Raw genomic sequence first — 27,280 nt, forward strand, 5'->3', positions numbered from 1 at the left:
CAGAAGTTCACCAAGCGTCTAATCCTTGAAAGTACAAATTTCCTTTAAAGCCTCTTCTCGGATAAATGATAACTCTACGATCACGTTTCTAAACTTGGGATCCCTGCAAAACTAGTACGGCTATTTTGAGTGACGTTGACCACAACTATTAGGTTGGGTAAGGTTAGGTTAGAGTGGCTGGCCCGCGCATAGCACGGAGCGCACGTGGGCTGAAAAAGCCCGTTGTGATGCCATTGGCCGAAGCCATTTGCTTCCTTTTCTCCCTTAGTAATTGCACCACCGAATCCATTTTATATAGCACAAAAAGTCGAGGACGTTCGCCGAGTTCAAGTCGGCTAAACAAACTAGAAAGTACTTGCTGAAGAATTGATTGCGCAATATTTGCCAGGGCGGAACAATGGCAGAGATAGTGTTCGATGGTATCCACCTTTTCCTCGTCTCTATTACAGAAATCGTTGGTGGGGTATCCTAACCTCTTTCCCCGTATGCCCGACTACTAGTCAGAGATAGGAGCGGTACAGCCGAGTGAGAGCTATGGATCGCCTTACATCAATCATTGGCCATATATGCCTTGTAATATGGCAGTTGGTATCCACCTCGATGAGTTCAGCCTTTAATCTGTATTTGCAGGAGGTTAGAGGTATGCCCGCATTCAGAGCAGAGTTGACAGGGACCCATACAACAGTCAAGGAGCATTTTGATGCCAGGAGGTTGAGAGTCTTCCTGCATTAAATGGTTGCCTTGGACGTTGTTCCCTTAGATTGGAGAGACTTGATAGCAGCCTGGCAGTTAAAATAGACAGCGAGAGGCCATCCTGGTGGGGCGGATTTTATGAGCTAACGTGCTGCCTCCTCCATTATGGCGTTTAGCTCCGCTTGAAAAACGCTACAATGGACCGGTAAGCGAAAACTGAGGTTTAGCGCGAGTTTATTTGTGTATATAGCCGTAGACCCTAGATTTAAGTCCGTGGCCCCTTCCCATTCATTCCTCTCTGGGATTCTTATGGACAGTTCGGTGTCTAAACAGATTAGAGGAGTGGTATCATCTGTCTGTCGTAGATTATCCGGTAGACTTTCAAGTACTTTTGCGTGCCCGAATCTGAGACCTCTCCACGGCTGGATCGTATTTAACCTGGCCGCACTGCAGCACAACTATTAGCTCAGAGTAAAATGTGAAAGACCTCTCCGCGTTGGCCATTCTGAATCGAAAAAGACATTAGCATCGTTGGTTTCAACACCAGGTCCGTCATTGCAGTATTTTCCACTTAAAGAAAGGCAACAAAGGAGGCTGGTCTGGCATGGTCGGTGTACGAGAAGAAGACAAAGTAGCTACTGAAAATATATTGGACCATGTGGCATTTTTTCTTTCACATATAGGGTTTATAGGGAGTTGGTATAGTTAGAAAAACTGCATTTATAGGAGAAATATACTGTTACCTTAAAAAAAATCAAAAGTTAAAAAATTTGCACTTTCTTGCATTTTTTGTGCTCATAACTTGCCGGACCAACTAAAATACCAAGCCGCAAAGTCATACCGAAGTCATGTAGCCAAGAGAGTGAAACAAAAATTCAAATCGTGAGAAACTAACAAAGTTTCAATGCCCAAGTTTTTTAACGCCTGCGGCTACCAAGTAAATTGAAGTGTTGCCTCGTTGACTTTGAATTTAATTGCAAGCCAGCTCAAGGGCTTGCTGATGCTAATGCAGCAAGGATTTAGCACTAGCAATAACGGCGGAAGGAAATCGTAATTGCATACTAGTTGATGTTTTACTGGAAATTGAAGCGAGCGCATACCAAAGCTATGACTCACTTACGCATGCGTACATTCCTAGACAGCATTATTTATGTGAAAACTTCGTTGGAATGCGGAGAATGCATGTAAATACAAATTTTATTTGATATTGTGATGTAAAACATGGAAAAAAGATGAACAAACATAAAAAAACCGTCAACCAAAACTTTTAGGCGTAACATACATAACTGCATTTAGCCTTTTTTGTTAGTGGCAGCCACGCTTAACTGATTTATGCCCGCCAGCAGCAGCGTATCAATCACTCGGCAATCAACAGCAAATTGGTAAGACGACACTCAACTAACTACTTACGTATACCAAAAACAAAAAAAAAAAACAAAAACAACAAGATATATTTACAATGATAAATGTAAAAAGCGAAAAGACGAGACGAATAAAAGCTTTTACATTTTACCTCCAACGAAACGCATATCAGCTACTTAGCGATTCCGTATGCATCAGTTGAATTCAAAGAAAATATTCCACACTTCAAAAAAGTAAGAAATTTATTTTTGAGTTGAAGACAAAAAAAAACGATACTTTGCATTAAAAGTGTTGGGTAAATATTGTAACTTGAAGCCAAGTGACCAAAGGTTTTAAGTAGAAAATTACCAATACCAAATTAAAAAAAAAAATGCCAATAAGTATTCAATAAAACGCACGAAATAACCTTAAAAAGCGAACATACTTGCGTACATACATAATTCCAAAAAGTGATGCTACAAAATGAGGCCTCAAAACGCGATTAAAAAAAGGTCAAAACATTGCTGCTGAGCCAGTAATACAACCAATGGCATATCAGAGCTAGAAAAAATAATCGAAAAAAAAAAATGTTTTAAATTCATTTTTCCGCTGTCTATTTGGTTGCTGCGCACCCAACGCACATTTCAACCTTTACAGCCAACATTTAACACTTTATGAGCCGTCACACACAATACAGCTTATGTTGGGCGATGAGTCAAATGGCGCGCGCTACAGAGCGGATTGCTTTACAGCCAAAAAAAAAAAGAAATATAAGTATATAAATAAAAAATGGATGCTGAGCCATGCGCTGAATGTTGAACGGGCCAGTTGTAATGTGGAGCCCTTTGTTTTTTTTTTGTGCCTCAAGTTTTGATCTTCATCACATTTTTTATTACTACAGTTCTGTGTATTGACTTTACACACATGTAAGTCGACATTTTTTTCATTAATCTTTTATTTCATGCAACATTTGTTGTTATGCGATTGAAATGGAGTAGAGTTTTTGTGAGTCATTCCACTTTTATTTTATTTTGCTGGTACAGCACCGTCGTTCGTTTCTCTTTAACTTCTTTTGTAACTCATCAAACCACTAATATGCGTTAAAACTTTTTATTGATGTTTTTCTTATTGTTGCTATGAGAAAATCACTGAAGTTAAGAAAACTAAGAAGTAAGCTTATGTTGTTGCTGCCACCAGCACAGATTACGCACGTGTATTTTTTAGTTTTTATTTTCGATTTTATATATTAAGAAACCAAATGAGATGTGGCAAATTGTGAATTAATGAATCTGATTTTTTTGTTTAGCTTCAAACGCTATAATACGTGTGATTAGTAGCCACAATTAATTTATTATGCTTTGTTGGTAAATGCCAGAGGGTTAGAAGTTCAGTGTACTTTGTGTGATTCAGAAGGAAGAAGTATCCGCTGAACGTTTTTAAAGTCGTTTATAAAGTCCTGGACGAAATTTTTTGAAAGACGGAAGCTCTTCATGAACCAAGTGTGATTAGATCTTGATAGGCTGCCGTCAAAATTGGGAAGGACCACTCCACGTCATTGTAACCACAATGATAGATAAAAAGTTGTCTTTGCTTTTGTCTTTCGATAGTTACCAAAATTCCTGTAAGTGAACTTAGAGGAGACCTCTTCTAAACGATGGCCAAACACACCTTTTTTGTGGTACGAGCTAAGCAGTTAAGATATTCAAGGAAGAGTGGCGACATAAATATCTCAGTAGGCCAACTGAACTGGCTTGGGGTTAGCTCCACGCAAAGAGAGCTGGATAGTCTTTTCTCTGCCTTGTCTGTCGAAATTAGAGGAAAAAACATCGAACCTCCGAAGAAAAATATCCAATAACTATTCCAAAATTAATTGGAAAAGAAAACTGCTTTCGGAAAAAGCCGCCATAGTATATCACGAGACACGCATATACATCATAGTCATCAAAACGATTGTAACTTGTGGGACACTAGTCTGGTGGTGAGCTCAATTCAAAGGGCACAACAAGAAAATAAATCGAAAAGTCCAAAAAATAGTATGTCATTTCTGTTAGTCTAAGAGCGAATAGTTATGAAAATAGAAAATATGGAAAATTTTCCATTTCAATTTTAAGGTTCATACAGAAAATTCTCTTAGATTTCTCTACTTGTTTTAGAATAAAATTTCCTGGAATATAATTTTTTTGTTGAAAAAAACTCGTAAAAGTAACCATCATAGCGCTATTGAAATAAATGTTTTAGGGTGTGATGAACCATGACTCTTCCTCCATTTCTCAAATTAGCGGATTAGCTAATTGGTTCACTTTTATAGCACCAATTACCGTAAAATTTCTATTTGCTTCAGTAAAATTTTGTAAATTGCTTAGAATCTGCCTTTGTTTGTTTGTTGTATACCTTTTCTCCACACACAATTATTTAGTGCATTACGTGCTGCATCGGCTCAACACTTAATTGAACATCATCTTATGTTTATGTCCAAATGTAAATACGTACATATGTATGTATGTATGTACGTTAGTTTATCCACTCAATTAACGCACTCAAATGCATTTGCCATAAATCAAAGCAAACAATTAAATGACCATTATTTAAAGCGAACACACTATGCAGCAGATATCAACAATCATCCATACATATATATGTATATGGTAGATGCGATAATTTCTAAAAGTCAATAAAGCACAACTAACATAAATACAAATATAAATTTACGGCGCAATGTGAAAAGCACGTGCCAGTATGGCATATCTGCTATCAAAGCAAAGTTACGCAGACAATTTGCTATCGAAAAGCCGTAAAAAATAGACGGAAACACGCACTTTATTGAATGCATTTATGCATCGTAGCGTAGTGTTAGTGTTGTGTTAGTGTTTCAAAGAAGAAGAAGAGCTAAAATCCAATGCAAATAAATAAATGTCTGATAGTACATAAATACTTATAATATAAAAGCAAATAAATCGTAGTGTTTGCTTTACGCGCTTATCGCATTGGGGAACTAATTTTAGTGCCATCGATGTCTTCTGTGGTTTATTTTTACTATAGATACGTTGTGTGATTGCGCATTATAAAAGGTGGTTTGTTGGCGGTAATATGCATCGCACATAATCAGAGCACTTTTTGAGTTATCTATTTTTACTTATGCATTTCCATAAGGCAGAGATTTAATGCCAATGTTTGCATATCACAAGTTGTTTTTTTGGGCATATGCATATAATTTTGTAGCACATCCATCCCTTTATGCCACCTTTGTAACCAAAGTTTGTATTTCAGCTAATTTCCCGCAAACCAATTTTTCATTTTCCACATTTCACTCTGTTTAGTTTTATTTCATTACCTCTGTATCTATCTAGCAGACCGTTAGCAAATATACCTGCTTTCATGATAAGATTACACACAATATAAATAAAGGTGAAAAAGAGCTATTTTACGGGCACACGGTTGGCTCTTATTGTCCTATACTAGCGTATAAAATGTGCTCCAGTTTTCTTGGCAAATACAGCTTTCATTTGCTTATCAAACGATAAATAAAATTGTATATGTCGCTGGTTATATGCCTCCTTGGTTGCATATATTTAATGGCTTGATTTTTTTTTTCAGCAGAGAAGGAGTGATAGAGAGATAGCGGAAGAGTGTATACTATCAGTGTATGTAATAATTTAAAGCCCTAAACTCCTTTTGAGGTCCCCGATATTACCGATTTTAAATATTTGCGGAGAGTTTTGTTGGTTAAAAGGCTCACGCATTCAGCTTTCTACTTTCGTTTCTAAAGTCATCATATACACTTGTGGTCAGCTAATGAAGTCAAGTGACATTTTGACTAGTTTTGGCTATTTTTCTTTTGTTTATTTAATGTATATATATTTTTTTGATTATCTAATGTAATAGGAGGCTGATGGCCGTTTCGCTGATAATTATATAAGAGCCCTGTAAAACCATTTCAGGGTTCATTCTGGCACGGGCCGAAATTCATAGCACCTTGGCGGACTACTTACATCAATTTGCGCCTTTAATTTCCCTATTATTTCTTAGCGTCTTCAGGGATCTTTCGGTTGATCTACTTGAACTTTAGATATAAAAAGAAAATAAAAACCTTCTATGGCGGATACTAGAAAGGAGTTATAGTCTAAGGGTACGTTCACTCAGAAAGTGGAGCCGGGCCAAGCAAAGCCGTTCCGAGCTGAGTGAAGGTGTTCATACAGCAAGCTTTTTCGTAGCCGTTTTGGAGCTCAAAGCAAAGCAATTTTTGATTTTGAATTTTCTATTTAATTTTTATGTTTGATGACGCTGCTGGAAACAAGATATCAAAATATTCAAATCAAAACGAATTTTACAACGAATCTTTTGAATAAAATTGAGAAAATATTTTTCCGCTTTTCATTGACGGTAAGTGTTGTGTTATCTTTGCAGGAAAGTTCGTGAAAAAAGCTGCGCTTCGGTTCATTCAGTGTGAACACCAGCAGCTTCGCTTTGTTCCGCCTTGCTTCGCTCGGCGCCACTCGGCTTCCTGTGTGAACGCACCCTAAGAAATTAATCAATCAGCCCTGAAAGGATAAATAAGTATCACTCAGAAAATTCAAATATTGGTACATTTCATTAATCGTTTTAAGAATTATACGAAAAAACCAAAAGGGATATATACATATCTACACATGTATTTTAGCGTGCCTCACCAAAAAGGTGACGGTTTTTTTTTACCGGAATCGTAAAATCATTATAATTTAATGGCCTTATTCATAAAAAATAAAGTACGTTTAAAAAGCTTTATAATTTGACATTGCATACATTTTGCAATTTATAAACCTTTTGTAAAATACTTTACTTTTTGTGAATAATGCCATAAGACTTCCGCCAAAATATTTCGGAGAAATATCAAGATTTACGTGAGTAAGGTAATTTTTGTAAAAAATATTTTTAAAACTAATATTCTTTACAAAAAATACATTTTTGGAAATATTTTCAAATCGGTCCTGCTCGCATAATATTACCATTTTTCCGAGAATTTTGGCGGTAGTTTTAAAATATAATAAATTTTATAATTTGGATGGAAAAACAGTACCGATTTTTTTTTTTTGTAAGGAAAGTGATGCCCCCTATTGTATATGTATTAAAAAAGGTGAAGGAAAAATAAGTCTCGAAATCATTACCAGTTACTATTTGTAAGAAAACAACTTCAAGTGGTAAACGATATATTTAGCGGCTACTACACTTTAAAAATATTTGATGGGAGCTCTAATCTATGTATATAATTACTGATTTTCCTGGTACTCTTAATAGCTTGATAGTTTCCGAATCTTTCAGAGCCATTTCGCAGAAAATGGACAACAAAATATTTAAAATTGCATAACCAGACCAGACAGTACTTTAAAGTGTCGCGACGTTCCTGGCTACCACGTATAGTAGATACATATGTGAAAGAAGTTTAATCAGTTTAGTTACGAAAACAAATACTTAGCTGTTGATCTAAAACACAAACTGAAAAGAATTTCAAAAAAACATTAAAATAAATGAGTTCTATGCAAAAGTTGCACATTAACCTGTTACTTCGTTAATAGAAATCCTTTCGCTAGCAAGTCATTAGAGGCATTCAGTGAAATTACAACAATAACCTGCGCGTCTACAACTATACATAGCCGACAGTCATAAATCAAATTTCATAATGAGCCACACTGTAAATACGTTCAGGGCATTTACATACATACATACGTACATATGCACGTACGTAGTCTAGTCCTGTGCAGTGCAAGTGATGCCACACTAATGGCTTAGGCGTGCGTGAAAAGCAGGTATTATTCAAAAAACTTCGATAATCATAAATTGATCAGAATTAAGCATTCAATCAATCAATTCTTACTCATTTAGCGAATGATGAATTACCCTGCGTCAAATAAAATGTCAACAAATCAGTACAAAAAAAAATAGGAGGGTCATAGGTTAAGGTGAATTCTAAGCAGACACGGAGTGAGTGTGTGAATCAGTTGATATGGCTGGGCAGGGAAATTTATTCAAGCGCAACGTAATTATATATGTATGTGTTCTGACGAAGTCACTGTTGAGTCACTTATGTACACAAAATAAAAGTTAGCTAGGGGGTTTTAGTTAATAGTCAGCGAGCAATAAAAGCTTGAAGTATAAATACTCGCACAACAACAAAAGAAATAGGGATAGAATCATAAAATATGGTTTTAAAGGCAACTTAAAACATTTTAAAATTACTTGTGATGCGAGCTACTGCTTCAAATATTCTTTCCCAAAACTACTTAGTTATACAAATATATGTATGTATGTCCATATATCTGTACGGCAACATTTAATTTACAAAACTCACGCAAGCCAAGACGTGTGTATCTTTCGCATATCATTTTCAATTTGACTCACAATTCAGCAGCACTTTGCTACAAGGGAAGCCTCAAGAATAAATCGAGTATTTGGTAAAAAAAGTTCGAAGCGGTGTGAAAAAGTGTTTTCAACCGCGACGGTTGCGCTTTACAGGTTGCGTGGGAGATTCCCAGCGTTGGCCACTGATTTTCATACTTTAAAATAGCTTACTATACCTACTCCACCTTTTTTTCGTGAAAACAAAGTTTTAAGGTAGATTATACTAAATTTACATTTCTTAGCAGAGCAGCACACTTAACGCTTTTAACATTTAATGTAAATTAAGGTCTCGAATTAAAAGTCAAATAAAAGGAGCAGCGTACACAAACTGCAAAAAAGGGAAGATATTCTAATTAATGTTAGCGCAGCTGAATGTATTACGTGCTAAGCTATAAGAAGAAGTGCTCGTTTAAATTTAACTTTTTTGTATCTTGTTCTTTTTCTAAACAGTCGAGCGCCAAAAGAGTTGTTTGAGTTGCTTAGCTTTTAATATTTATTTTTGTTGGCAAACAAACAAATGTCTTGTAAGCAGTTACGCGGATTTTCGGCTTTTTCGTTTGGTCTTCCTTTGTTTCAGCGCTTAAAATACAAGTAGCAAACAAAAGGTGGAAGCCGAAAAGAACTTTGCTTGTCAAAACCATGACAACTGGCTTTGATGAAGGCAGTGAGTAAAAAAAAAAATAGCAAACAAGAGACAGGAAAGTCAGTAAAAAAAATAACATAGTTACAAACACGACAACAACATTTCTGTTAAAAAAAAAGAGTTACAAGAAGTTGCAACGTGCGGCAAGAAAAACGGTAGCAACGAGGTAAGTGCAAATAAAAAGAAAAAAAAAAACCAAAAGCAATAGCAACAAACTAGTTGTGAGCAATCATCTTTAACTTGCTTTATTCCTTTGTATAAGTCTTAGGTTATAGGGTTAAGGTCTCTAAAGCACTAATATGTACAAATACGGTATTTGATAACATTTTTTGGTCACCCATAGAACAATTGCTTGCAAAGGTCACAAAATCTCACTCAAAAATTTTAGATAAAATTGCTTGCAAAGGCCACAAAAACCTCACTAAAAAATTTTAGATACAATTCGCGAAAATTCGACAAAATTTTGACTTTGGCCAACTACAGCTCAGCGCATTGAAATTTATTAATGTAAATTCATCCATGAAAAATTAAAAAAAATTAGAAAAATTTTTTGGGGGTCGAATTTTTCCTATTAAAAATAATGAATTTTTTCAATCAAAAAGATTAGGTTTTTTCAAACCCTGCTAGAGAATTTTAAATTTTTTTATTTTTAAAATTTTTATGGATGTCTTAATTTTGTACGTAGAACAAAATAAAGGCGTGTCCCATGATTTTCATATTTTTAAAGACCACCCTAATACGGACTGATGTATAAATTTTGATTCAGAGTGTTGTGTAACTCATCACAGGTCATTGTCTGGTGGAACTTCTAGCGAAAGACTATCGCCATAGCTGTCAAGATGAAAGTATATAAAAGGTGTGAACATTTTATCTGCCATTGTCGGGTTTTGGTAAAAAATGTTCGACCGTCATTCGAGCGTCATCGAAAATTCGAGCTAAAAACGGTATCCCTAATATGCTTGCATTAAAAATCTGGCGAAAGGAGCTACTATAACTTAATTTACATAGCATTACCTTAACTTTTTTATAAAAGTAAAGTTTGAAGATTAAATTTCTAGACTTTTGCATTCCGGTTGGATCCTTTATGACACTAATTCAAAATGCAGAAATGTTCAGTTTCGAGTCATTTGTACGAAATATTTATGCATACTCGCAAGATACCGTTTAGCTAGACTTTCCTAGAAGGGAATGTTATGAATTTTTAGAAAAAAAGTGTGATTAAGTTGTCTACCAATGATATCGATATATTCATCAACATTATTATCCAAAAAAATATACCAGCATTTTTCCATTGGTAAGAAATTTTATTTATCGACTTTTTTCTATAAATTTACCGAGCATCGGCCCCTAAGATTCAATAAAGATATATTTTTTACCATTATTTTTATCACACATTAATAGAAGGTTACCACCGATTGAAGGCCATAAAACATTGGGCAACAATTTGAGAGCCACTGTTTGTATAGCGTTGCTCTGTTGCGTATACATACATATGGAGATATGTGTAACTACTTATAAAAATCCAACCGTACATCATCAACAGTATAAGCATATTGAAGATCACTGTTTACTGTTTTCTTAGCATTGTCTCTCTTTTCTGCCATTTCCCATCTTGCTTCCATCGCATACGCCCAGCTTTTATCCCATTTAATTTGACTTTTTCTAAATGCGAATACTCGTTGTTCATCGCCTCCATATCTTATACATATGTACTTCAATTTCTTTTCGTTTCACCTTTTACATACACACATACTACAACGTCTCCTCATACCGTCACAATCTCTGCATATAATATCCACTCTACAGTCTACTTATCAACATCTTTATTCCTCATCCGCCTTTTTCATGTCGTCATTGTTTCGCTTGCGCAAACGTTCCCATGTAAGTTTTGAAATTTCCATTCCCAGTGCCATTCCCATTCTCATTCTGATTCCCACTTTCAATGAACCACTACTACCCGCGTTTCTCCGGTCATGGTTACAAGTGCTTGTTCTTCTTCTTAACACAAGCGCACATTCGCCGGTAGTTTTTCTTTGTTATGTTTACTCGTTGTCTGTTTGTTTGTTTGCCTACTGAGATGTTCGCCGTGCCTGTAGCTGCCACCTTCTTCTTCAATTCTCCATTATACAACTACACACATACAGTTACCACCACTACTACTACTACTATTATTTTGTATGTTCACTATTCTTGGCATCATCGCTCACGAAAAATGGTACAGTCGCGCGCCATTTCACGAATTTTCCTAAATGCTGCCTATCTGCTGTTGTTTGTTATTATTATTCTTTTTCTTTCTTTACCGCCGCTCTTCGCATCTTGTTTTATTTTTAACCTGACTTAAACCGTGCCAGTGACTTTGTGATGCTGGTTCTGGAGATTTTTTATTACATGTTAGGGATGTCGATAGCTGTTTTGTGTGTAGTATTGATTTTTTGCTTTTTTTTGTGCTCGTTTTTCTGGCATGGTTGTTATTGTTGTTAGTACCAAAGGTGCTCGTGGGGTTAGCTGAAGTGCGTCTTATTCGATATTTATGAGATTTTCCTTTTATTGTGCTTTGTTTTTGTTTTTGCGTTTTTTTCATCTGATACTGGTTGGGGGAAAGTGGTGCTTTGCTGTATTTAGGTACACAAACAAGAATTTATGTTCTTACATACATATATTGCATTTATATGTATAGGGTTTTGTATTATATGTTTGCGATTTTAAGGTTGTTTTCTAAACTTTGATTTATTAGCGAGAAGAATTATTTCCAAATTTTATAAGATGAAAATTTAAGATATAATATATTTCTTATAAAAAATTTCATTACTAAAATCCACGAAATACGATTAACGAAATGTTTTCACAAAAAATTTGGTACTAAGTGTGTTAGTGTTAGAATCTATTAATTACTTGTTCTGATACTGTTTATTATTAGCACTTAAATTTCATATTTTTAGGGCTGTTTTTAAATGTATCTGCTCTTCAACCCCATTGCCTTAGAAAGTATTTCGTTATAAGCAAGCATTTATGAAAAATAAAGTACTAAAATTTTAGTATAAACTTTTCACTACTAAGCGTTTAATGCTTTTAAAATTAATTGGTCGTTTTTATATATGTTTTGTAAAAAAAATGTATTACTAAAATCTACTCCTTTTTTATTTTTGACATGTACTTATCCAAATATTTTTCTTATATAAATTATTATTTTTCAGTATTGAAATATTCTATAAATTCTAATAACGAAAAAAGTGCAAAGAAAATTAGTAGAAAGGCGTGTGTTAGTACTAAATTATATTGAACATGTCTTACGATGTTTTTAATATTATCTCTAAAATCTGTAATTTTTTAAAGAGTATTTATTATTAATATATACATAAGTTTAAACTTCTTTAAAAATTTGTAATAAAATTTTAGTACACATTTTATAGTACCAAGCGCTTAGTTCTCCTCTTTTTAAATTATATTAAATTTTTTGGCAGTACTTATATCTATTGCTTTTTCATTTTTAGTATTCTATTAGCATATTAAGTAGTTTTAGGTCTAATATCTACTAAATAAAAGTGTTAACCAAAAATTTAGTAGTGTAAATTTGAGAAATTATATGCATGCCATTATTTCAATAAAATTTTTTAGTACTTTACTAATGTAAAAAATCTTGTTTTGAAGTACAAAATTGTTTTGTTATAAAAAAGCTCATCAGAAATTAGCTTTCTTGAATCAAAATTTTAGTACTAAAATCTACTGCTGTGTAATATTTTTTACATACACTGCCTTTTTAAGTACTAAAATCTGTTATAAAATTTAAAAAGTATTTAAAAAAATTAAATTAATCCTAAGCTTAATTTATCTAAAATATACTAAACATATTTTCACGAAATTTTAATTTAATGGAATATAATATCTACAATTGTGCCATGGAAGCCATTAATTAAATAAAAATATTTAGAAATCAGTTAAGTAATAAAATGTTTTTTTTTTTTTTTTGTAAATACTAAAGATTCATTAGGCGTGCTTTACTGGGCTCGGCCAAATTAGCTTAGGCGGTTATACCGCAAAAAATGAATCTAACATTTTTTTGTAATAATGCTTTTTTGAAATTAATTCATATAGTTAATTAATATTTTAGCAAAAACATTTATCAAGTCATTTCTAATTGTAAAAACACATATAAAACGATAAGTCGTGTAATTAGTATATACATGCGTCTCTCATATCAAGAGCAGATACATCATTAAACACTACAATCTGGCAGTCACGCGACACTCCTTTTTTCAAGCGTGAATAACTAACTGATTAGAAATTCAAAACTCTAACACTTTTCATACATTTTCTCACATACCGCGGTAATAGCAGCCATCAGAATAGTTAAAGCTAAGAAGTTTTGCGCAAAGCGGCGCTACAGTCAAGTAAGAGCTCAACTCAAAGCAATAAAAGTGTTTATGCTGCGAAACAGCCAAGCAAACCAACCCTTGACCATAGAATAGCAACAACTGTAGCGCCAGTGCTTGCAAAGTTTGCCATTACAATAGACATGTAATTATGCACGCAGCCGCAGCCATTTAATTAACATATTTAGCACTTAATTTATCATCGAGCACAATTAAGCTTCGAGTTGGACCTTTTGTCTTATTTTTACATACATACATACATACATACATATGTAATGTTTATTATCATTTTATCATTTCCTTTGTCTGTGAGCTCGTACTCGCAGTTAAAATAATTTTATGAGCGTTAAAATTCCAAGAAAAAACATTAATCACAAATGAGCAACAATGACATTTCTATTTCTGCTTTAAAAATTATCAGTGGGAAATTTATGCGAAAGCGCAGTGAAAATGCAACCTTCAATTACAATTGTACGCATGTGCATTAGCATTAGAAATACGTATGTAGTAGTAGTTGTGGTAGTGACGTCCACTTGTACACGTGAAAAGCGGCTGTGTATTGTAGTTGTGAGCGGAAATGAGTAGGCGTATGGCGCGTCGGTGCAGACAATTGGCCAGTCGAGGTCCTTTGGAATTTTTCTATTTATTTGCTGAATGACTTTTGCCAGTCATTGTAGTCAGTGACCTTTTGCGCGATAAAGCAGACTAGACAGGCTAGTCACCATTTAGATTGGGCAGTTAGTCATTTGGTATTTTCGTTGGAAACGCCTGGCGTAACGCGCGCGCTATCAGTGAAATAGTAAAATACCGGGAAAGTGGTAGTTATTTTCTTTTATCTTGTGTGAAGGAATGCAATTTTTATGGTGTTTTCCATATGTGAGTTATGGTTGTTGCACATAAATAGGCTGTGGGTATTTTTCACACATTTGTTTGGCGGAGACATGTGCTGAGCAGACGGAAATTTTGAGCTGTTTAGGTTTTTCATGAAAGGGGGTTAGGAAATTTTGAAAAGTATCTACATAAATATCTGCTTGGAAACTTCTTTAAAACGCACATTTTCGGATCTGGCTAACAAGGGTAAAAATTTGTTTTAGAGGTAAGATGACCAGCATTTCATTTGGTGAGCTTTATGGGCCCATAGATTTCGTAATCCTTATTCTCTTAAACTGCGAACGTTGCCGTTAACGGCATTATTACTGGAAATGAGTTAGTTGATTGGCCACCGATATCGTGCGATTTAACGCCTCTAAATTATTTCATCTAGGGTTAGGTGATATCATTGCTTAATGCGAAAAAAACCTTCGTAAGGTAATTGAAAATTCTGGAAATTCTCTTGAAAGATATTTTCTGTCTAACGAGGATGTCTTAGCGTTATTTTTCCTCCTCTTTTAGTAAAAAGTTTTAAAAAAATTTAATGAAAAACAAAATATTTTTTAAAACAATAAAATCTAAAAATTTATTTAAAAAAATTTAATTAAAGGAAGAAAATAAGTTACTAAAATTTAAATGAATTAAAAACAAAACATTTTTTAAACAATAAAATCTCGAAATTACATAATTAAAAAATTAAAAAATATATAAAATTAGTTTCTAAAAATTAAATGAAATTAAAAAATATTTGTCTTTTTAAAACAATAAATCTTAAAAATTAAAAGGATTTCAAATAAAAAATGAAGAAAAACTGAATTAAATAAAAGTAAAAACAGATAAAATAAGTTTTTAAAAATTAAAAGAAATTAAAAAAAAAAATTGGTTTCTTCTAAACACGAAAAGTCTAAAAATTAGAAGAATATTAAATCTAAAATAGATCAAAATTAAATAAAAAAAATTCCGCTGCCCGAAGATTCGAACCTCGCATCTCTTGAATGGCACGCCAGTCTTGGCTCACTCGGCCGTTGCGACTGTTGGAGTAGCGCGAGAAAAATGATTTATATATCCAAAGAGTTTTTCACCATGAAAATTGGCAAGTGCTTTCAAACTAAAAAAAACACCGTTTTGCAGGAGATATAACATGTTTTGTATTCGAAAAAATGTTTGCTTAATATGTATGTATGTATGTACATATATGTTTGTATATATTCTTAATACAAAGGCTGAATTTTTATAAAGTTCAATTTAAAGACATGGTTTTATTTTAAAAGCATAGGGTTGTATCTTTCCCTAAAAACCTTTAAATTCAAAAAAGGACTTTATATCCTCTTTTACTGAAAATTAATTGAGCTCTTTGAACTTAAAATAAAAGTGCAAAACTAAAAACAATTTAACGATGTATTGCCAGCATCCATTTATTTGCCACGCACTCTAAAAAAAATCGAATTTAATTGCCGACCCATTTTAAATCTATTAAACGCCATAGCTTTAGTTATTCATTGAATTTTCATTTCATTTGCAAACAATCACAAAGTGGTCCAAAAGGTCAAATTGCTAAGTGTTTGGCCAATAGGCAAGCAACTGGCCTGCGGGGAATTGAAATCTTGTTTTCTATTTGACAATTACCAAAGCGCATTACAAACGTGACGGGTACTTTAGCTTTGCAAGAAGATCATTTATTGCTAATAAAAATAAATAAATAAATTTGCAACTTCAAAGCAACAAAACGCCGCTAAAGACAAACTGAAGAAGCGCCGCCATCGGCAGCAAATCAAGTTAACCTAATGAAGTAACATCTTCAAAAACAAGTTTCGAAACGGAACTCTCAGCGCAAAAGGCCAGAGTTCATGAAAAGCTGTTTGGTGGCAAGCGCATCAAGCGCCAAAGCATTTTTGCAAAGACACTTTTTGCTTAGCAGCAGCGCCGCGACAAAGCTAAGAGATTCTCATGGCTAAACGCGTGTCTAACAAAAGACTTAAGCAGCAAACTCGAATAGAAACATATCTAAGTATATACTTGCATTTATGGTGCTATTAGCATATGCTCATCATATGTTTGCAGTGTGCTGTGAAAATCCCCCAATACAAATAAGCAAACAACAACAAAAAAATGCACTAAATAAAAGTGTGAGAATTTTCCCTTATTCCCTAAGAAATTTCCAACCCTCCACGAATTGGCAACTAAGAAATAGCGCCATTATAATGCCATAAATAGGCGCAGCAGTCATGATACGCACACACACACACACACACACACACGCACATACTTATGCATAGCGAAACATTCCCTTACATTTGCCCTGCCGTCCAAGCACTGTGGCACACCTGAGGGAAAATCGCTGCGCGCTGTCGTGCTGTGGCGTCGCAGTTTATTTTGCTGGGAACAACAAAATCACGCACTTGCAATGAGTTCTATGGCCCTCGGCTTTTAACGACTAATTACAATTATATGCACATCATTCGGTAGGTAGGCGCACACGCATACGTTTAGTTGATTTTATGCGCACGCAATATCATTGTTTCACTTTTCTGCAAACGCAGCAGCGACTATAGTAAATATGTATATAGTTTAAACTAGCAATGAGATGCTGCTGGTTTTCCGTAACACAATTTTCTACTTATATAATACATACGTAATTGTCCACTTAAACGCTATTTTTATACAACTTGGTTAGTATTTTGGACTTCAAAGTAGACTGTTATAGTTAGAAGTGTTAGTGTTAGTAGAAGTTTTGATATAGGTACTAAGTACACGATTTTACTAGATAAAACCACAACACTTATAGAAAGAAGTCCACTGAAGGCACATCAGAGATTTGGATCTATTTCACCGTCCGTTTAAAAAATCACAAGGCAATATTCTATTGACCTATTCGGCCTAGCGTTATAAAGGTTAAGGCTTGTTTTTATATGTATATTTTTAATTTGAAAAAACCGGAAATTTATGCTTTAACTATTTTAAGCATTCACAGAAAGCTAATCTGGGACTAATATGATTGTACTTTTTAATCTGAAAACTCTTGAAAAGTCCATTTCGAAAGCATCAAAAAAATACCGGCAAGTCTAAAAAAAACTACGACAGTTCTAGAAAATTTCCAAGAATCTCAAAAACTTCCAAAAACTACCGAAAGCAATTCCGAAAACACAGAAAAAACCCTGATAGTCCCGAAAATCCCAGAAGAATGCTAAAGAGATCCAGAAGATCGAAAAAATCCTAAAAAATATGCCGTAATATTCTAAAGGATCTCGAAAATATTAAAAAGTAAAGCCTAAAAATACTGAATGTCTCTAAAAATCTCAGAGGATACGGAAAATCCTAAAAAAAAGTTCCGAAAGAATAGTTAATAGGAAGGTCTCAAAGAAGTCACTATTAAGCGGTGTTTGCAGCTCTCAAGAAAAATCACAATAAAATATTTTTCAATATTTTTGCTGCTTGAAAAAGTACTTTGTGTTTAATTTTCTTGAATAAATAAATATATGTGTTAGGAATTTTTTCTTGAGAGCTGCAGAATGATTTAAAGAATTTTTATAAAAAAAAATTCTATATAAAAAGATTTCTTTTTCATTTATTGTGCGCGATTTTTAAAGAATTTTTCATTTTTTTTGGGAGCTGCAATTAGCCCTTTAGAAAAAAATCTTGAAAATTTTCGAAAATACCTAAAACTTGCAAATTTTTAAATTATGTTTATCAGTGCCCTAAACATGAAAAGCAAAAATTCAGTTATGTAAGCCTTTAAGTATGCTTCATATTAATCTAAGCTCTATGGCTTTAACCTCTGTGGGAAGTCCAAAGCGATTTTCAATGGCAGTACACATGTACACACATTTCTCGGAGCTCACTTCGCAGCGTTTCGAGTAAACGACTTCAGCATGCAACCCACACAAACAAGAGTACTCTTGTGATCTCTGAATCCACAGCCGACTCCATCAGCAAAAAACCGTTGCATACTTTCAGTCACTAGCCATCTTACACTCCACGAGCAAGATCACTTCCACACACAAGTACGCACACATGCAAACAATTACGCTGCCAAATAGTTTGTGGAACATAAGTAAATTGTCTTGACTTACCTTCAATGCACAGAATATACAATCTTGGCCGCAGCAAATGTGATGATTGAGGGTGCGAAAGGAACGACGAAAGGCGTCCAAGTGCCATAAGACCTGCAAGAAACGAAACGAAGAAGAGAGAATATGAAACAAATGCGAAGATGTGTAATAGGAAAAATAAAAACAGGTAAATGTGATGATGAAAAGGGCATTTGCTTTGTACATATATATATTTTCTCAACTCATATGCCAGTTACTTTAGCTTACAATACGTTGTGTCGAGCAACACAAACAAGTTTTTATGGCAGCCATGTTTTTTATTCGGTTCACATACATAATAACTAAGCAGCAAGTAGCCGTGAGCAGCGGCGCTGCGAAGTCGATTTGTGTAGCCAGAAACTACAGCCAAAGAGTTAAACGAACGAAGAGTCGGTTTTAAGATTGCTTGCTTCTCGTTGTAGATTTCTGTATGTTGAAGTGCTTATGCAGAGGAGTGCTTGCCCGATTACCCCATTTGCCACAGTCAAAGCACACAGCAGGGAACGAAACGCTAAGAAAACTGGTTTTGCAAAGCTGCCTTTCAAAGTGTCCAATACGCTTTACCCCAACTACAACTTGGCCATACAACTTTTGGCTGGGGCGATTGTACGAGGAGTATGTTGCCCTAACAGCCGCAACATTTGTTGCTCAACAACTTTGGAGCTGCTGATGCTGGTGCTGTGGCTACAGCTGGCTGCGGCTGCGGCCGCGGCTGACGGGGTCTTTGGAAAGTAAGTAGTAGGTACAGTTTTTGTAGTTTGTTGTGTCGCCCAACAGCTGAATTGGTTGTGTCTGAAAAGCTCTTATCCAATGGGTAATAGCACTAACAACACACCCAGCACAGCTAAACAACAGGCAAGCTGCCAGTCAACAGCCAACAGCTAACCAAACAGACAGACAGACAGCCAGTCGACGAGCAGCTAGGCAACAATCGGACAGCAAGCAATCGGGCAATCAGGCACTCAGCATTTGCTGGTTTAATGTCGCTTAAGTCCACATTGGCTTGAAAAAGGTTTATCCGTGTGCGTGGAGGGCAACGCGATAAGCGGGTGGGCATGCTAGTTTTTTGTATTTCGATTTGTTTTTTCCGTTTGCTTTGTTTATACCTTCGAGGTGGCGTGCTGGCCAATACTAAAGTTGCAGACTTTTGATTTCCTTCTTTCTATGCGCTGCTGCCAAGCAAGCAACAAACAATGCTGTTGTGCGCCAATGTAGCTTCGTCTTGTTGTTGCTTTCTTTATTGATTTTTGACTTGTCGAGTTTTTTTTGAGTCGTTTTCTAAGCCATCTAACAGAGCTATCGAAATGTTTCAGGCCAATCGCTTCAAATGCTTTTTGATTGCCTTGGCACTTCGCTTAGCTTTGGCGCGACTTTTTTGTACTATGTGTAGATGTACATATGTACATATACGTATATGCTGCTTTTGTTTGAAGCCGTATTATTTTCAAATGTGTTGCCGAAATGCTGCAGCAAATGCATGCACGTACTTTGCGCCACAACTAGCGGGTCAGCAACATTTTTTGTTGCTTAGCTGGCTTGTGTATCATTAGAGTTTGCAGTCTGTTGTTGTTGTTGTTTGATTTTTTTCTAAGTATCATGTCGTTTTGCTGGTTTGCTTCTAAGTTTACGTTCGTGTTTGGATTTTTTGATTGTCTGGTGTTGTCTAACTTTTTTCTACTATTTGCATTGTTTTTTCTTTCGCATAAGCACGCCACTTTTTTCCACCATTTTGTTTGCTAGTTCGCTAGTATCCAAATTTATCGTACTCATTGGCATCTATTCGCTTTCCTGTTGACTGAACTTTGGCGTTGATTAACCTCAAACCTCAAAACTTTTATGATTTTTTCTTGCATTTTTTATGGTTTTTTTTCAACTACATTTTTGTTTGTTTTTATTCAAATTCTCAGCGCACAGCTGCGCCTTCACTTATGTACATATGTAAGAATTTCATGGACACATGATATATTGAACACTTTTATTTAAAGTATCTGTTGCATTGTGTTTGGCGTTATATGATGCTGTGGCACGCACCACTGACCAATGAAGGGAAAATCAAATAAAATTTCAACAAAAAAAAAAATTGAAGGTAAGTGAAACAACAAAAAATGGTGCTAGGTGTTGAATTTGACTGGTTGTACACACAAACATATATACATGATTTAATTTTTTTTTTGTGATATAACCCTTGTAGACATTCAATAGCCAATTTAGTATATATATTTTTTTTAATTCTAAGTAAAACAAGTCTGAAATATGTATGTTTTACTAGGCCTCTTGATTTGTGAGTTTTAATTTAAGGTTCATTGATCTATTGTTATATATATTACTTATACTTATAAGAAGAGAAAATATTATACAAATTTAGAAAATATTCCAACGGAGGGGGTGCTATCCTAATGACCTGCAGTGCATAAGTTTTTAATATTTTTAGAAAGATTTCGGTTATGCAGTTTTATAGCCCAATAAATTTTAGTGCAATGAAGGGCAAATTTCAAGTGGCTACAAAATGCCATTGATTTTTGACATTTTTTTTGTTGTCAGTGCAGCGCATTTTCTTCCATACAAAAATTTGGTCGAGCATACTTTGTATGGAAGAAAATGTTATTTTTCTCTTATTTAGCATATCATCGATTGAGGACTTTGACACAGATTAGGTCGGATTTCGTTTAACTAAATTTAAGACAATGCAAGACTAGGTCGGGAAGCTAAGAGCATATCCATTGAAAAGTCCATTAATTTGAGTATAAATAAATTTTCAATGGCCTTAAATATAATTAAAAAAATTCTGCAAACGTATTAAAACTAATGTAAAATATCGATCAGAAAAATTAAAAAACAAACAAATTTCATTATACCAATTTAAAATGCTTTTATTTTAGTGTTTTTTAACCGACTTCCAAAAAAGGAGGAGGTTATCAGTTCGTCGGAATATTTTTTGTTTTGTTTATGTATGTTACCGCATAACTTTGCACCACGTCAACCGATTTCAATAATTCTTTTTGCAGCGGAAAGGCAGTGTATCAGAGGTGAGCCCATACTAATTTGGTTTAGATCCGATCATTGAATCATGAAATATATAGATATATATATATTTTTTTAAGTCGGTTTTTTTGTTTGCTAAAAATTACTTGTTTATATGAGAGTTGAAGTCGGTTTTTTTTTGCTAAAAATTACTTCTTTTTATATCAAAATACTACATCACAAATTGCTAGTCCGTGCGCTACAAACTCAAAGGGTTGACCTCAAACAAAAGACTTTAGCAACAAACCTGTTTCAGATGTATGCAGTTAACACGCAAATCACTGGATGCATCCAAAGTGTAGTAAAAAATAGATTTGCAAATGTATGCAAATTAATAATTTTTATGGTTTAAACTAGTTAAAAGCAATAAATTAGTTTGTAATGATTAAAGTGTCAACCATAAAGGCAATCATGTACATACATATGTATATATATATACATAAACAGAAGCATTAAATGAATAGATAAAATTGATGAAATAAATGTTAACGCTGAGATGAAAAGAGCACCCACTAAAAGATTTTATATATGTAAATGACTTAATAACTTTCAAACGCAAAAAAATTGAGAAACTTTTTATATTATCATAATTTTAGCCGATATTGACATAGTGAAGCGAATTAAAATACAGCGCCTCCGCAGCTTGGCCGTTCGAATGGACACAGATGCTCCAGCCCTAAAAGTACTCAACTCGGAATATGCTGGTGACGTAAGAGGATGAAGCAGGCTTGACCAGGCTTCACTTGGCATTTCTAATTGCCGTCAGTTGGCACGGAATAGAAACGAGTGCCTGCTTTATTGAACTCGGTCAAAAACGTTTGCGCAGTTAGAGCACCAAACAAAGCGCAAAATCTAGTATCATTTCAGAGCAATCATTTGTTGATTGCAGCCTTCTTTTAGAAAATCAAAAATTGGAACCCAATAAAAAATACGTTCAGCATCTTAACAATTGCTAGTAAAGAAAAAAATAAAAATTATATAAGCATAGATATGCATCAATGTGTGTATACATACCTAAATACATGTGTGTGTATGCACAAAAACCCATCAGCCAAAAAACGCCCATTTTCCAACACTAAAAACCATTTATGTAATATGAAATCTAATTCGAAATGTGATCTGTTTTAAATCTGTAGCTGTCATTTTGAGCATATAAAGTTGACCAAAACTGAACGATTTAACAAAATATTTGAACTCGTTTTGAATACATTGTGGCAGGCAGTAGTTGGCAGTCGCACAAAACTTGAACGACAGCAGATTAAGAAAATCAAAAAAAAAAATCAAAAATTTAATACCAACTGCACACCAAAAGTGAGCTAACCAACAACTGCAATCGCAAAATTGCATACTTAAATTATAGTGCCAAAGCTGGCTAAGCTGCATAAAGCATAGATAAGGATAGGCGGGCAAGACAAGCGCGCTTGCATGCGCATATGGGGGCTTGTGGAACATTGTATAGACTGGCGGCCAGACAAGCAGACAGCTAACAAAACGGCAAAGAGCCAAACGGCAGTGCAAAGCAAATCGCCCAAATGTCCAGCTGCATTCAAACAACAACATTAAGTACGTATGTATCTGATATACATTTCTATGTTGGAAAAAATAGTAAACCAAAATCAGGCTGACAGCAAGCCACTCGCCGGCGAACTGGTCAACTAGGCAACTAACCATTAGTGCTAGCTCAACAGCGCTGTAGATTGCAATTTAGAAAAGTGTACAGCCAAAATGGAAAACGTGCTGAAATTGGAGCAGTGCACACGCGCCACTGGAGAGCACAGGAGTGGTTTGAATACATAAAAAAAATTGTGTGTGCCAGCTTGTATGTGGCTTTGTTTATGTGAGTATATTTACCGCAAAATAACTCAATATGGGGGCACACTTTCGTATATAAGAAATGTATTGAACCACTCAATTAAAAAAAAAAGTATTTCAACCTAAATTGCTTTAGATGCTGCTTAAGTTATTAAAGGTGAGATTTTTGTGGCTTATTTTACTACCATTAACCTACTGCAATGACGTAGGCTACTAAAGTGAGGCTAGGTTAGATTATGTTGACTTGCCTTTCGTTCCAGCTGGTACATGACCAGGACTTATCTTCTTAAGAGGAATTGGCACATCAGTCGCTAGATAGGTATCTAGCAGCACGCCCTTTAGCTAGCTCCTCAGTTTTTTCGCTACGTCGAATATTTTTCGGTTTTGAGACCCAGTATAGGTGTATGGTTTATTCTATGGCCAGGGCTAGCCGTCCTATTGAATCTTTAAAATTTTCAACTGTCTCCGGAAAGGAAGCATATGAAAGTATAGCTTTAAGAGCAGCCTGACTGTCAATATAAATGTTTAGCTCGGTAGGTTTATTTCTTGCAGTATTTATTTCGTTTGAATTTCAGCCTGACAAATTTTCGAGCAGTACATCGCAAGCTCCTACTCCTTTTGTCCATTTTGAAACCGTCAGGGTAATTGATTGTTGCATCAAGCTTTTGATGCGAAAGAGTTGAAATTCTTAGAAGAAATTCGTTGCATTGGTATTCGAAATATATTACTATTATCGATTTATTATCGATATTTTTTAATTGTATTATCGATTGTTAAAAACTAATATATTTATTGATTTCACATTCAGTATATTATTTGATATAAGTATCGATACATTTATCGTTGTGCTTTCCATCTGTACATGCCATCTCATCGACATTTATCGATTTTTACCGAATAATAATATTTTAGATATGTATCCTTATTTCGCGTTCGGGCTTTCTTTTTTCTAGCAATATCACAGAGGAAAATGAGTTTGTAGTTTTTTCCAATTGGAATTGTAGAATTTGTTATATTCTAATATTTCCGCCAAAATATTTTGGAAAATACTAAAATTTACGTCAGCTGGACCGATTTGAAAATATGTACCTCCAAAAATTGAGTTTTATATAGACAAATAAAATTAGTTTTTAAAAATATTTTTCGCAAAAAACGCCCCAAATGATAGATGAGTTTAAGACTAAAAGGTCTGCATTAAAATATTTTAAACTTTTATCAACCGAATCAAAATAATGAAATTTTTAAATCGGTTTTGGCGGAAAAATCGCAGCTTTTTTAGGTGGTGCACCCTAATGTACATATATCAGTATTGTCTTGATATTTAGATTGCAAAAATAATAAAAAGGCATACCAATATCTTGTGCTCCCCTAAAATGGACCATTTAAAAGAAATTTTCTTAGGGTTGCAATCTTGCAAAGCCATCAGAAAAGTTATCAAATAAATAAACTTTTTAGACCAGTTCTTAATTAGCATAAAAGCAAATATATTGATTATAATCTTTAAATATGAATAACTTAGTCACTCAACGCAATATCTCAGCGCTAAAGCCATTTATTCTCGCAAAATTTTTGCTAATAAATTTTCAGATTAAATCATCACAAAAATTCGCAAATAAAGCAAATATGTACCTATATGCAGTTAAATGATGCAATGCATATCTACATAAGTAAGTGTGTATATGTATACATGGGTGTTTATATACGCCTGGACATACGCCTGCGCACTAAAAAACAATGAAATTTGAGTAGCGACATCGAGAAGGTGGTTCCATTCGCTGGTAAGCTTTCAAACATATTAAAAAAAAAAAAACAAAGCGCTGAAACAATAAAACACCAAAGAAAAGAAGACAAGTGATAGTATGAATTGCATTTAACACAAAAACCCATGTCAGCGCCAACTTGTGACATACATGCATGCAAGTAAATAGCAATTAAGTATTGCATACAACACTTGAAAGTACGCAAAATGTAAAAGTAAAGTTTTTGCATGGAAAAGTGGTGCAACACTTGTCGTAAAGCAAAAGAAAAGGCATTCAGTTAGTACACAAATGAACATGAAAATGAATGGTAGAGGAAATGTAGCTATGCAGTAGCCTTTTAATCAAAATCTTCTAGATAGTCTTCTATCTATTTACTGCTTCAACTTATGTTTGTGCTGACTAAATGATATAAAAAAATGGCACAAACTGAGCTGAATGTATTGTATAACGAAAATGTGTAAAAATTAAAACATTTCCCATCATCTAACCTTGATCGTTAGCCTAAAATCATTTTTCCCAAGTAAGACACGCTGCTTGTTTAATTGAAAATTTTAGCTCTTGGCTTATCAAGGTTGGTAAAGTAAGTTATTATTTTAAGCAGAGAAAGTTCTTTACTCGCTTTTCGTTTGCCTGAGATTTTTAACTGCAATTGTCGCACATTGCTTTATTATAAAGTAATGCACACCGTAAAATGGAATCTACATAAGTGCACATACAAATTATGTAAAAAAAACGCAATAACCTGTGAGAGTAAGTGTACTTGAAAAATAAGCTTCGAAAATTGCTGTTGTTTTGAGTTCTTAAAATATGTTATTTTTTTTTTATAAAACAAACAAGAAATATGTACAAATTATTTTAAGTCTACAATTTAATGCAATTTCATAAAAGGCAAGCGAATTTGTTCACAGCCATAAATTTTGGACAAAAATCTGAGTCATCTGTCGCTTGGACTAATTACAAATTTGCAATGAACCATTTTTGGCAGCTGACAAAATTGCCATAAAAATAATAATACAAGTTCAAGCAGTATAGACATACTTACATACATACACACATATTTATACATATGTGCTTATGTATGTACATATCTGTATGTATGTATACTCGAGTTATAAAATAATATTTGAAATGTTTATGAAGAAACCCGTCAAATTAAAGTGGTTATTGAAGAGGTCGCTAGCGCACGAAATCATATACACTAAAATTTGTCGCTGCTTATAGATCACTTAAAAACGCTGTAAGTGAAAAAATTCTATTCTTCAGTTATGTATGTATTTGGTTTCTGAGAGTTTCTTCGGTAATCGCGGCTTCAGATATAATTATTGTGGAGAATTCTTGCTCTGCCTATCAACGTTGAAAAATGTGATTTTTGATCTTAATTTTATTAAGCGACGTAGAATCTGGTTGTTTCTTATATTCGAAAATAGCTAAATGATGTGGCTTGAAATGTAAATATCTTGCCATAACTTTGGAAATGGTAAAGATAGAAATGTTACTTGGTTGGATGTAGAGCTTCTCGCGTTGCCACTCAGAATTCAACTGGTAACTCAAAGCCCCAGTTTGTTGAACTTCTCGTCGACAACGACATTTTAAAGGGCAATTCTGGTAACTCACCAAAGTCTTTCAAAAGACAAAAGTCTTTTGTAAGGCAAATGTCAATTCTGGCAACTACCTTGAAAGCTCTTTACTTTAAAGACTAATTGAAAGATCTGCTAACGAGGAGGTTTTAGCGTCATGCTGTTCGCATTTTAGCAATATCTGTTTTTTTTTTAATTTGATTAAATTAAAAAAACATATGTATGTACATGTATATTTTTTCTTTTTAAAACAATAACAAGGAACAAATAAAAGTAAATTAAATTAAAAAATGAAAACAAAGCAAAAATAAATAACAAATATATTTTATTAAACTAAATAAAAAAATATATATATTTTGTTGCTTTTTAAACCATTAGAATCTAAAAACTAAATTCGAAAAAGAAAAAAATTAAATCGAAAAAAGAAGAAAATTGTATCTATCTAAAAATTAAATATTAAAAAAGTGTTTTTATTTTAACAAAAAAACCTAAAAATTAAAAAAATTTTAACAAGTAAAAAAAAATTAAAAATTGATTTGAAAATTAAAAAAAATGAAATTAACGAAGCAAAAAATCAAATGAAATTAAACAATTTCTTTTTATTTTTAAACAATAAAATCTAAAAACTAAACGAAAATTTAACTCAAAACTAAAAAAAAATAAATTAAAAAAAAAACAAAAAACAAAATAAGTTCATAAAAACTAAATGAAACAAAGAAATATTCTTATTTTT

At 33.9% G+C, this 27,280-nt stretch overlaps 1 protein-coding gene across 2 annotated transcripts in view; it reads right to left on the bottom strand.

The window, feature by feature from the left end:
- LOC118733513 overlaps positions 1-27,280 on the bottom strand; it is a 165,344-nt gene that overhangs the window by 41,279 nt on the left and 96,785 nt on the right. For both annotated transcript variants that reach the window (XM_036462930.1, XM_036462931.1), the window contains one exon: positions 18,360-18,452. In XM_036462930.1, coding sequence (XP_036318823.1) covers positions 18,360-18,452 — 93 coding nt within the window. The remainder of the gene's footprint in view (positions 1-18,359; positions 18,453-27,280) is intronic.

This window comes from Rhagoletis pomonella, unplaced genomic scaffold, assembly GCF_013731165.1.
Source record: "Rhagoletis pomonella isolate Grant_MI unplaced genomic scaffold, Rhpom_1.0 Rhpom_scaffold_00002, whole genome shotgun sequence".
Taxonomy (NCBI): domain Eukaryota; kingdom Metazoa; phylum Arthropoda; class Insecta; order Diptera; family Tephritidae; genus Rhagoletis; species Rhagoletis pomonella.